The 13,419-nt window shown below is 40.6% G+C and overlaps 1 protein-coding gene across 9 annotated transcripts in view; it reads left to right on the plus strand.

Annotated features, from left to right (window-relative positions):
- ATP9B (ATPase phospholipid transporting 9B (putative)) overlaps positions 1-13,419 on the plus strand; it is a 252,828-nt gene that overhangs the window by 66,437 nt on the left and 172,972 nt on the right. For 8 of the 9 annotated variants that reach the window (XM_068562639.1, XM_068562640.1, XM_068562641.1 and 5 more), the window contains one exon: positions 2,249-2,357. In XM_068562639.1, coding sequence (XP_068418740.1) covers positions 2,249-2,357 — 109 coding nt within the window. Of the gene's footprint in view, positions 1-2,248; positions 2,358-13,419 lie in introns of those variants that run through there. The other variant, XM_068562645.1, reaches the window with a different exon arrangement.

The following is a 13,419-nucleotide window of genomic DNA, read 5'->3' on the forward strand; positions in this document are numbered from 1 at the left end:
TGGCTTCTCTTTCTGATTCCAAGAGTAGCTTTGGAATACTTCTTAAAATAGTGCTTTCAGCAACCACTGGAAAGACACTGGCAAAGACCGGATGGGAGACGTCATGGTGTTGCAGGAGACTGCTGATAGTGTCCTGGCGTTGGAGGATAAAAGCGGCATTGAGTGGGCCGTGAGGCTAGACGTCTGTCCTTAAGGCTGTGCTTTAGCAAAGGAGCGTAAACAGCGGGGACTGTTGAGGTTTCAGGCAGTGAATTGCTGGGGCCCATCCCTGGAGGAGGGTTTTGCCACATATTTGTCAAATTTATATTGTAGAAGATACTTTGGGAACCGTGTGGAGGGATGACTTTGAGGGGGATGAGGCTGGAGGCGGGAGGCTGGCCCAGTAGTGATGGTGGCCGTGAGAACCGAGGGGGGCCTGGGCCAGGCTCCCACATCGGCGCTGAGAGTGGTCCAGGCCTCAGGCGTGCTGGGAAGCGCAGTCAGCAGGTGGTGATCCGTGATGACACTGAGAGTCAGAGAGCAGTAGTGACGCTTGCAGGTGGTGCCTGTACCATGAACGTCAAGACTGAAGGCTGCTGGGTGAGTGGAGAGCTGGGCCCGTGTGCACTGAGCCTGGAGCCTCACACCAGCCTTCAGGAACGACTGCTTAAAGAGGACTGCACTTCAGTAAACACAAGAAACATTCTCCAGAGGCCTACTTACTTTAGCCTATTGGTTAGACAGAAAAAAACCTATGTAGAGCTGATTCACTTTGCTGTACGGTAGAAACTAATACAACATTATAAATCAACCGTATTCCAATAAAAATTAATTTAAAAAAAACCAATAAAAGCGGGGATGGCAGACTTCCCTGGTGACGCAGCGGTTAAGAATCCGCCTGCCAATGCACGGGACATGGGTTCGAGCCCTGATCCGGGAAGACCCCACATGCCGCGGAGCAACTAAGCCCATGCGCCACAACTACTGAGCCTGTGCTCTAGAGCCCACGAGCCATAACTACTGAGCCCATGTGCCACAACTACTGAAGCCCGCACACCTAGAGCCCGTGCTCCGCAACAAGAGAAGCCACCGCAGTGAGAGGCCCACACACCGCAACAAAGAGCAGCCCCCGCTCGCCGCAACTAGAGAAAGCCCGCGCGCAGCAACGAAGACCCAATGCAACCGTAAATAAATTAGTTAATTAAATAAATTAAAAATAAATAAATAAATAAAAGCAGGGATGGCAAACCATGGGCCAAATCTGGACCTCCCTCTGTTTTGTACAGCTTGAAAGCTAAGAATGGTTTTTAAACTTTCAACGTTTGAAAAACATCAAAAGCAGAATAATATCCTATGACATAAAAATTACACAAAATTTAAATTTCAGTGTCCATAAACAAAGGTGTTCTTTTAATTCAAAAAAAAAAAAGAAACCTGGAATAAGAGATTATTGTACCTTCAATGGAAATTCACCCAGTGTTGTGTAATTTAGATGGTACACTGGAGCATGTTTGTCATTAACATGAAGCCTACTGAAGAGGTCTCTGTTTAATCACAGGGAACTTGACTTGAAGAATATTCTTGTATTGTGTGTCAGAAAATACATGTGTAGCCTTTAAAAAAGATGGACGTAGCCATGTGTCAGTAACAGATTTCACAATAGATTGCAGGTATACAGAAGTTTTATTTCGATAGCATCAAACTCATCTGTTCAGGTTTTTACTTAACAAAATGAGAGAAGAAGAGCACTATGGCCATACCTGTGCTCTCAAATGCACTTGCGTAGTAATGCATGATGTAAGAAAGTTGATGTGTAAGTGTCGTATAAGGGAATTGTTTTGTGTTCCTAAATGCTTTTACTCTATCAGAAAGATTTAAGTGCACGTATTGTAAGATTTTTATGTCAGTCTTTGTTAATTTGCTATTTGAATGCCTGAGTGTTCTAAATATAATTCATGGGTTTATTGAAGATTGATTTCTTTTTCTTTGGGTTACTAAATATTTTCTGATGTTTGGCTTGAAGTACATATTAAGGTGTGAATTTTTTAAATTTTCTGGGGTATAGTAAGAATTATAAATCTTTTCACTGTGCATTACTATGTTCCTTTTGTAGTGTTTGTTACTTTTGTCTTTTTTCTTTGTTTTCATTTATTGTGTATTTTACAACTCATGTAAATTGAAGGAAAAAAGTAAAGCTAAACAGTAAAAGAATTTTCCCTTTTTGTTGAAGTCCAGTTTTCTCAAATACTTTGTTTTATTTTGTTTAAAGGGGTTTGTCTTGGCTGTTACTATCATGAGGGAAGCAACTGATGAATTTCGGCGTTTTCAGCGAGACAAGGAAGTGAATTCACAACTATACAGCAAGCTTACAGTAAGAGGTGAGCAGGACACTTTTAATTCAGTTTATCGTTATTTAATGTAATCGTCATTTTAGAATTAACATAAATGCAAGAAAACGTCTTAATTTTGTTACTAAAAATAGTATTATGCGATTGTGTGTTGTCTAATTAATTTTCTTATAATAATATAATGCATATAATTTCAGGGTAGCTTTTTATTCATTCTCTAGATGCTTGGATGTATGTGTTTATGAATATTAATATATACACAAACCCTTAAACGCATGCACGCATACATATACATAACTATTAATAGTTTTAGAGTGCGCTCTGTTACAGTTTGTGTATAACGCACATGTACTGGAGACACGTGAAACTCAACTGGTGTGCACACACTGTCTGTGAAGGGTAGTTATCACTTCCTCCAAAGCCTCTCTTTGCTTTAGATTTTAAACACAATCATTAAGGTCAGACATCTGGTATCATGGCCTTAAACTCTCCTTCAGGAAGAGGACTTTGAGCAGCTGAAACAAATGTCGTGATCCAAAATGGTAATGATGTGTACCGATTTCCCTGTAACCTTCATTTAAGGCTTTAACCCCTGCCTAGTTTATGTTTTTGAGAGTTGTTTATTTGGTTTTTCAGTCCATTGTAGAAAAAAAGCAATGTATTAGGGAGAGAGTGGGTGAAGCTATTACAGGTAAGCGTGATGGCAGTAGAAAGTGACAGTGAGAAACTAAATGGAAATTCATAATGACTCAGAGCCTGTTTAAAAATGGAGAAGTTTATAGTGGAGTTTATGTCTTCTGTTTATACGTGGACATTTGTACAATGAATTATTATTGTTTTTTAGTTGTCCAAAAAGTGTTTTTATGCTTTATTGGGATATTCTTCACATAAAATTCATCCATTTAAAATATACAGTTCAGTAGTTTTGCGTATATCACAGAGTTATGAAACCATCACCACCATCTGATTTCAGAACATTTTTAACATTCTAGAAAGAAGCTCTGAATATCTATTAGCAGGCATTTCCCACTCTTGCCGCTTCCCTCTCCCACTCCAGCCCCAGGCAACCACTGATCTACTTTCTATCTCTATGGATTTGCCTGTTCTAAACACTTCATATAAATGGAGTCATGTAGTGTGTGGCCTGTTGTCACTGTTTTCTGACACTTGGCATCATGTTTTTAAGGTGCATTCATGTTGCAACACATACCAGTACTTAGCGTCTTTTTGTTGCCAGGTGATATTCTACTGTATGATATATCATAAGGATGGACATTTGGGTTGTTTCCACTTTTAGGCCATTATAAATAATGCTGCTGTGAACATTTGTGTACACGTTTTGTGTGAACGTTGTTTTTATTTCTTTTGTATATATACCTAGGCATGAAATTACTGGATTGAACAGTAATTCCATGTTTTTGAGGAATTGCCAAACTATTTTCATAATTGGCTGCACCATTTTACGTTTCCACCAGCAATGTGAGAGGGTTCAGTTTCTCCACATCTTCAACAACACTTGTCTCTCTTTTTGACTGTAGCCATCCTAGTAAGTGTGAAGTGGTATCTCACTGTGGCTTCAGTTTGCATTTCCCTAATGACTAATGATGTTAAACGTCTTTTCATGTGCTTTCTGGCCATTAGTATATCTTCTCTGGAGGAATGTTTATTCACATCTTTGCCTGCTTTTAAACTGAGGTATTTGTTTTAATTGTTGAGTAGGAGTTCTTTCTGTATTCTGGATCTAAGTCCCATGTTAGATACATACGATTTGGAACTATATTGTCTCATTCTGTGAGTTGTATTTTTTTCTTTCTTGATGGTGTCCCCTGATACACAAAAGTTTTAATTTTCATGAAGTCCGAGTTCATCTGTTTTCTTCTTTTTGTCGCTTATGTTTTGGGGTTGTGTCTAAGGAACAATTTGCCAACCCAAAGTTACAACAATTTACTTCTGTATTTTCTTCTAGGAGTTTTATAGTTTTAGCTCTTACATTCAGGTCTGTGACCCGTTTTCATTTTGTATTTTGTGTGTGATATGTGATATGGTTTCTCATTCTTTTGCATGTGAATATCAAGTTGTCCCAGTATCATTTGTTGAAAAGACTGTTCTTTCTCAATTGAATTGAAAAATTAATTATTAAAAAGCTTTAATGCTTAAAGTATTGGCATGGTAGAGGAAAGGTGTGTTGTAGAAAATAAGGTAAGCTTTAGCTTTGGGGAAAAGAATCCCCAGAATGGCCAGGTAAATTAGGTGTAACTTTGGTTTGTCTATTTTAGAATACAGTATAGGTCCTGGCTTATGTTTTAAATTGTTTTGTATTGTGGAATTTGGGCTGAGCAGAGATTTGTTTCTGGGCACTAATTGTATCATTCACAAATAAACGGTGCGGTGATGTCAGCAAAAATGACAGAGTACGCAGCTCCACAAATCAAGCAGAAAGTGGCAGAGCTAACTTCATCAAAACTCTGGAAAACAGTCAAACTTTACAGCATCCAGGTGATTGTAGCATCCAGGAAAAGACCTCCTAAAAATCGTAGGGAAGCTTTTTGGTATTTTCACCTGCCCTTGTTCCCCCCACCCCTCCCTGTCATGGCGCCTGCCTGGAAGACAGCAGCAGCCATGTTCCCAGTCTGGGCTCTGGACCTGGCCCTGGAGGGCACAGAGCAGGACGAGCTTGCAGAGCATTGTGTCTGTCTGTCTAACCTGTCTGGGGGATACTTGAAGGACTGACCCAGTTCGCTCGCCTGTCTTTCACCTAACTTGGGATTCAGGGCAGGAAAGCTGAAAAGCTGCAGGCGTTTCTTCTTGTGTAAGGCTTGGGTACAGCCAGAGTAGCCGGGCAAAGATTAGTTGGGGTTCACACACGAGAGTGTCACTTCCAGGCAGGAAAAGATGCGAGAGAATCCAAAGTGCCCCTGTTTGCTCGGGGAATTTTGAAAGCTGCATTCAAGGCCAGAGCTGGATGCAAGCTCAGAAAAGGTCTGAAAAGGTCTTTTGCTTCTGACCAATTTCTAGGCTCAGGGCAGGCGGAAGTGAAGGCTGAGGCAGAGTTATAAACAGCCGGGCTAAGTGACAGGGTCCCCAGCACAGAGCCACAGTCTGCAAAGGCTGGGAGAGGCTGTTCTTCCTTTCTGTCTTCTTTCTTCCCTCCCTCCCTCTTTGTCACCATATGTGACAAAGAATACATGCTTTACAAAAATAGTTTAGAAAAGTCACTAAATATACATGGCTATAGCATATACCAAGCAGCAAAACAAACCCAGAAGAGGGGGAAATAGCTCATTTCCTGGGTTACCAGATTATAATACTCAAAATGTCCAGTTTTCCACAAAAAATGACAAAGCATGCAAAGAAAGTGTAGCCCATTCACAGAAGAAATTAAGAAAAACTGTCTCTGAGGAAGCCCAGACATTGGCCTTACTAGACAAACACGACGTCATCTGCCTCAGATATGCTCAGGAAGCTAAGGGAAACAACGGACAAATTGCTAAAAGATACCAGAATGATATGTTAACAAATGGAGAATATCAGTAAAGGTATGTAAGTTTTAAAAAAAGAAGCAAGAAATGCTGGTGCTGAAAAGTACAATAGATGAAGAGAGAAACTCACTGGAGAGTTTCAGTAGCAGATTTGAGCTGGCAGAAGAAAGAATCAGTGAACCTGAACCTAGGTCCCTTGAAATTATCCAGTCTGAGGAGCAAGAAGTAGAATGAAGAAAAATAAATAGATCCTAAGAGACTTGTGGGGTAGCGTCACGTGTACTAAGGTACACGTGATGGGAATCTTAGAAGGAGAGGAGAGAGAAAGCACAGAGAGACTATTTGAAGGAATAATGGCCATTAACTCCCCGACTTTGAGAAAAGACGCAGATCTACACATTTCAGGAAGTTCACTGAACCCCAGAAGGATAAATGCAGAGATCCACACTAAGACACATTGCCATCAAACAGTTGAAACCCCAGGACCAAGAGCACACCCTGCAAACAGCAAGAGAGGTGGCTTAGCACATACAAGGGGTCCTCAGCGAGGTGACGAGCCATCTGCAGACTTCTCATCAGAAACCTTAGAGGCCAGGGGGAAGTGGGGTGATGTTTTTAACATTGGAAAAGGAGAAACCGTCAACAGAAAATTCTCTGTTAGCAAAACTATCACTCAAAGATGAAGCCGAAATTAAGATATTCCCAGATAAATTTAGAATTAAAAATAGGGACTCAAACACAAATAGGCATACGCCCATGTTATCGCTGCACTATATACAGTCGCCAAAAGGTGATGGCAGTCCAGATGTCCATCAGTGGCTGGATGGATGGATGGATGGATAAACAAATTATGGTCTGTTCATACATTGGGATATTGGGATATTATTTAGCTGTGACAATTAATGAAATGCTGATACATGATAGAATGTGAATGAACCCTGAAAATACTGTGCTATGTAAGAGAAGCCAGACACTAAAGGTCATATACTGTATGACGTCATTCCTTTGAAATATGCAGAAGAGGTAAGTTAATAGATAGAGAATGCAGATTCTGGTTGCCGTGGCCTGGGGAAGTAGGGAATGGCAGCTGCTTAATGGGTATGAGGTTCTTCTGTGGTGATGAACATGTCTTGGAACGTGACAGAGTTGGTTGCACGATACTGTGAATGTCCTAAGTGCCACTGAATCGTTTACCTTCAAGTGGCTGACTTTATGTCATTCTCACCTAAAATAGTATAAAATGGTGAGGAAGACAGACTGGGATATATCTTTTACAGTTCTGTAATATTTGAATTCAACATACTCTAAAAACAATTTCAGTAGTTTCATTTCAAATGCAAGTGAAAATTCACGTTTTTTAAAAAAATTGGTCATCATTGCCTATGACCTGAGAAATCGACATTTCCCATGTAGATAGATGACGGTAGCGACAGCTGCCCTTTTGGACTCCCGTGTGTGTCAGAGCACTTTCACTGCTCATTCACATAACCACCGCCCAGGGGTGGCTGGTGTGGTCTCCAGTGACAATGAGAAGCCTGAAGCTCATGCTAAATAATTTGCCCTAAGTTGCCATCCTTCTTGGCAGAGTTTGTATTTGAACCTGGACCCTCTGACCTCAAATTCAGTGTTCTTTCAGCTGTGGCACATTGCTTCGTGGCTGGTTATTCTGATGTAAATGATTGATAAGTAAAATTTAGTATATAGAAAGTGCATGCGTATGCTTATTATTGAGTATAGTTTAAAATTTATTTTTTGAATGGCATTGATTTCTTTCTGTGATTTGTTGTATCATTTTACGGCATGTGAACTTTTTATATTTAGAGTTCTCAAGCACATTCTTGTAGAAATACATTGAGAAAATGTTGTGTTGTTATTTTTTTCTTTTGAGAAGGAAAGCCACTTCCACTGTTAAATATGCTAACGTCTTGAAGGTGCTGTGTTTGGAAGCAGAGAATATTTTAGCTCTGGCATATGACCTTAGTGAACACGGAATGATTTTTAGTTTGCTCTTTATTTCATTGCCCGATAAGCTGCTTTTCTTGTGTGGGAATTTTCCATACCTGTTGCTGCTACCTTCCTTCCTTTCTCTTTATGACTACTTGTATTGTTCATTATCTCCTAGTGAAGAGCACCAGAGGCAGAGTCAAGGAAGAGAAAATAAAATAGATTTTCCTACTTCTTGGCAGCTTTTGCAAAGAGCTTGAATTGTGTGGCCATTCTACTTTTGGATTCTTGGAAACAATGCTGTTTTTTTCCATTGTTGCTAGGGAGTCATGTATAGATTGTATACCTTGTTTGTAATCATGCGGGTGGCTAGTTCACAATTCATTTCCACAAATATTTACTAAGTACCCACTATGTGTTGGGTACCATGATAACTTGATGAGGTTCAAACATGGATAAGTCCTGAACTAAGCTTTTTAAAGAGCTCATGCAGTCAGTATTCTAGCAGATAGGATCAATTCAGAAGTCTTCGTTTATTTGTTTGTGTTTTCATCAGCCGCCGGATCTCAGCAGGGCTAAGTTATGTCAACCACTATTAGTGTATTTCCCAAATTTAAACCTAAAGCTAACATGGAACTTGATATTTAGAAATGAAAGGAATTAATTTTGTGCTGCTGGGTCCTTCATACAGCTTGTGATGATTGTTTTCCAGTATATCTTAGTTATTTCTTTTTTATTTTTTAATACATTTATTTATTTTTATTTATTTATTTTTGGCTGCGTTGGGTCTTCGTTGCTGCGCGCGGGCTCTCTCTACTTGTGGCGAGCGGGGGCTGCTCTTCGTTGCGGTGCGCAGGCTTCTCACTGCGGTGGCTTCTCTTGTTGCGGAGCACGGGCTCTAGGCCCGCGGGCTTCAGTAGTTGTGGCTCGTGGGCTGTAGAGCACAGGCTCAGTAGTTGTGGTGCACGGGCTTAGTTGCTCCGCGGCAAGTGGGATCTTCCCGGACCAGGGATCGAACCTCTGTCCCCTGCGTTGGCAGGCGGATTCTTAACCACTGTGCCACCAAGGAAGTCCCTTACTTATTTCTTTTACTAGTTCTGGCATTTTTGTCGTTTAACATGTTTTCAAGTATTCAAACATAGGAGAGAGAGAAAAATGTCTGTGACTTGAGCCTTATGTAAATTACTTGTGTTTGTGTGTTCGTGTGTGTGTGTGTGTTTGAGAGAATGTGAGGGAGAACATTTGCATATTTACATGTCTCTTGCGGTCCGGTGTCCTTGCCAAAAAGGAACCTTATCTGTGCAGAGTATAGAAATCCTTTATTCCTGTGTGTTTTAGCTTCTTTGATTCATATTATCAACACTGTGTTGTCCCACACTTGTTAACATTCTTACTCTGTTTTTTTTACGTTAAAAAGATTTTTATGGAATGTCGAATGAAATTTTGTCATCTTTTAGTGAAATTGACTCCATTTGTCAGTAATAATCATTCCTTGAAAATCAAGAGATTTTTAAAATCCCTCGTTAGTGCCTTTTACATATTGTCTATGCAATATGTCACTTTCACCAAGTCATCTTTCTTGTCTGTGATCTGAGCAGCATTTTAAAATACCCTCTTCCAGTGCTCATTCCAGAATGTTCAGCATACACTATTGCATTTTTACTCTAAGTAACATTTATCAATCCATTACTGTACGTCAGGCACAAACACTTCACATACACTCCCTCGTTGGTTTGGTTCTCTGCGGCTGTATCATGGTGGACACGTATCCTCAGGACTGGATAGACAGGCAGGAGTGGACGTACGTACTCATTATCTGCGTAGCTGCTATTTTTTCTTAGGTCTCCCTGAGAGGACCTATATGAGTTCATTTCTTCATGATATTAAGCATTTAACATTTTTTATTGCATTGTTTGGCAATTGGGGGCTGGAACCCATGAGACGTAACTTTAAAAAATACTTGCTTGCACGGAGTACCTTCTCACGCAGACGGCGTTTCGTGTCTGTCTGGATGCTGGTAGCATCCTCTGCTTCCCTCCAGCGACTGGCATTACTCTGCTGGTTACCCTTAATGACTGGACTCCCAGCCACACGTTTTTTTAAATTTCCAGTTTGGTGGAAAATGCTCTCATTGTGTTTGCTTGCTGTTTATCTTTTAACACTTCACTGTTTGTTTCTTATCCTTTATGGAAGTTTAATACCCTGTTGTTCCTATGTTCATCTTTACCTTATAGTTTCTCTACTAAGATAAATTTATCACATGGGGCAAATATTTTTTATCTTGTTTGATTAATTTTTTCATTTTTTGTAAGATGTAGATACATTTATAGTTTTTATGTAGGCAAATCTTCTGATCCTTTCCTTTGTGGTTTTTTTTTAATTAATTAATTAATTTATTTATTTATTTTTGGCTGTGTTGGGTCTTCGTTGCTGCACGCAGGCTTTTCTCTAGTTGCGGCGAGCGAGGGCTACTCTTCGTTGCAGTGCGCGGGCTTCTCATTGCGGTGGCTTCTCTCATTGTGGAGCACGGGCTCTAGGCGTGCGGGCTTCGGTAGTTGCGGCACGTGGGCTCAGTAGTTGTGGCTCGGGGCTCGAGAGCACAGGCTCACTAGTTGTGGCACACAGGCTTAGTTGCTCTGCGGCATGTGGGATCTTCCCAGACCAGGGATCGAACCCGTGTCCCCTGCATTAGCAGGCGGATTCTCAACCACTGCACCACCAGGGAAGCCCCTAAGTGACTATTTTAATTTCCTTACAGTATTTCTGTGTTTTCATTTTTTTATACTTGAATTTTTACTCCATTTGCAATTTTACGTGTAAAAGTATGTATTATATGCAGAAGGGATCTGCCTTGTTTTTCTCAAATGGTCAGTTAGTTACTTTAAAACCAGTTATTCAAGTTACTAACTTCTCTCAGATCTTTGAGAAATATGTTAGATTTGTTTTGGCCCTTTCCTCTAGTTTCTATGCTCTTCCACTGATTCATCCAAATTTCCATGCCAGTCCCATACCAGTTTTAAATGTTCCTTTACAGTACATTCTGGTATCTTGGGAAACCTCTCCGTTCCTCCCTCCTCCCCTCCCTTCACCAGTTATCTTCATTTTTTTCTTGTGTTCTCTGAGAAGCATGAAACGCTCTAAATATAAGAGTCCTGGGGAACTTTCTGTCTGCTCGTGACTTAGGCCAGTGGCCCCTCCGGCAGCCTCACAGCTGTCTTGCCGCCTCCATCTGTGGATTTCTTCACTGTCTCCAGGTCTCCACACGTAAGCGGATTGAGAAGTAAACCACTGTCATGTGGGTTATGTAAACGTTAGAGGAAAAGAGAGACCAGGGACTGTCTTGAACTAGGTTTGCTCACATCCCTCTCCATAGTGACATGACCATACACACTCAGGTAGGACACTTGGGGTTTGTCCATGGGGTGCGTCCATGGCAGAGCGAGACTGCTTTTTTTGTACTGTTTCTGATTTTAGTGATTGAGAGTCTTAGAACTTGTTAATTATGAACCATTCATATTAACCATATTTTGTATCTTAACCTTTGATAGATATTTAAGAAGCCTATGTAACTATAAGAAACAAAGGTTAGAAATTTCTTTTATGCAAACAACAGAGGGCTTATGAACACTTCGGAGTGTGTCCTCTCCTTATTGATACCATACAATTTCTATTTGTATCTGTTTGTTGGTAAAATATCTAACGTTTGAGATACTTATTAAAATTTTCAAACTGTTGTGATTTTCTACAAAATCTTTATCTGGCGAATGCAGTGAATTACTGTTGATACTTATTTCAGCGTTTGGTTCTGCATATGGCTTTAGGCAAAAGCGTGTGCGCTGGCCGGCTGTAAAGCCTGCCTGATAGCCTCCTCTGGCAGCCCCTGGGGTCTCCCTTGGCAACTGCACAGATGGCTTGGACTCCCTTAGCCAACGAGAGGCTATATTAGTTTATCCGGTGAATAACATTCAGTGTTTTATCTTTAAATATTTCTTACCGTAATGTAGTATTTCATTATTCCAGTATTCCTCCCAAAGCTCTTCCAGCTCTTTTTTTACTGATAGTAAAGGAAAAAGAATTGATTGTGTTTAATTTGAGCATCTTAATTTTTTTGTTGTTGCTTAAGAATATTATTAAATAATACTTTGGTTATTGCTAGTGTAAGAGTAAAAATTGGTTACTTTTGGCAAGATGCTTTATAATTCTTACCCCCAGGCTGTAGTATTTCTTTTTTTTTCTTATTTCCTAGGCTGTAATTATACAGTCCATTTGTTGTTATATTTTATTTCACTCTGCCTTACTTAATCTTGCTAGAATATAAGCTGCCCATTTTGTTCCCACTTTTGTCCCTGGCCTGTACTGGGGAAGGGTGTCCACGTGCCCTGAGTTAATCCTGACTTCCTGTGGCACCCTCAACTTCGTCAGCCGAGGTCAAGGGGAAGCCTGTGCCCTGCCCAGCTTCAGCCGGGGTCAGGATGGGGTCCTGGACTCCCCAGGCCTCTCAGCCTGAGCGCAGTCTTGGCCTGTGTACCCCAGGACTAGCCTCACGGGACCTTCATCTTTGTTTGTGTCTCAGACTTTAAAATCACTCTTCATCTTCTGCGTTTTAATCACCACGAGATTCTGTACATCTTCATTCTTAGCATTGCCCTTTTTTCACCGTGCCTTTGGAATTCTGGTTTCTTCATCACCTGGACCTTTCCATCATCAGACTCCTCTGAATGTGCCTTCTTGCTTTCATTAAAATGTGGCTCTTCTCTGAGGGTCCTGCTTCCCCTGCAACTCTCCTAAATGTTTGCTGTTTTTCTCCCATAACCTTGGGGCCACTTGACCTGGAGTTAGAGTCCCTTCCTATCTTTGTAGCTTATTCCCTCTTGCACCTGCCTCCGGCTATTTTTCAACCGCCAGTTCATTGATCTAACACCTTTGTGCTGTTCCTTGCCCCTTTGATGTTCTAGTTGATGAAGTCCAATGTATCAGTTTTTTCTTTTATGATTGTGCTTTTGGTGTCCTGAGAACTCTTTGCCTAAACTCAAGTTCACAAAGATTTTCTGTTACATTTATTTCTCTGATGTTTCTTCTTCTAGAGGTTTTTTAGTTTTAGGATTTGCATTATATGACAGGTCTTTTGAGTAGTTTTGTATTGGTACAAGGTGTGCGTGTTGTTGTTTCTAGCACCAGTTTTTGAAAAAGTGATCCCTTTACCACCACGTTGCCTTACACTTTTGTCAACAATTAGTTGTCTTTCATGTGTGGGTTTATTTCTAGACTGTCTCTTCACTCTGTTGATCTGTTTGTCTCTCTTTGTGCTAAAACAATGCTCTTTTGATTACTGTTGTTTCATAATACTTCTTGAAAGCAGTAACGTTTGCCCTCCAACTTTGTTTTTCATTTTTAGAGTTGTTTTGGCTAGACTAGATCCTTTGTATTTCCATGTGACTTTTATAAATTTATTTATTATTTATCTATCTATCTATCTATCTATTTATTTATTTATTATTTTTGGCTGTGTTGGTTCTTCGTTGCTGCACGCGGGCTTTCTCTAGGTGCGGTGAGCGGGGGCTACTCCTCGCTGTGGTGCGCGGGCTTCTCATTGCAAGTGGCCTCTCCTGTTGCGGAGCACGGGCTCTAGGCGCACGGGCTTCAGTAGTTGTGGCATGCGGGCTCAGTAG

This window comes from Eschrichtius robustus, chromosome 14, assembly GCF_028021215.1.
Source record: "Eschrichtius robustus isolate mEscRob2 chromosome 14, mEscRob2.pri, whole genome shotgun sequence".
Taxonomy (NCBI): Eukaryota; Metazoa; Chordata; class Mammalia; order Artiodactyla; family Eschrichtiidae; genus Eschrichtius; species Eschrichtius robustus.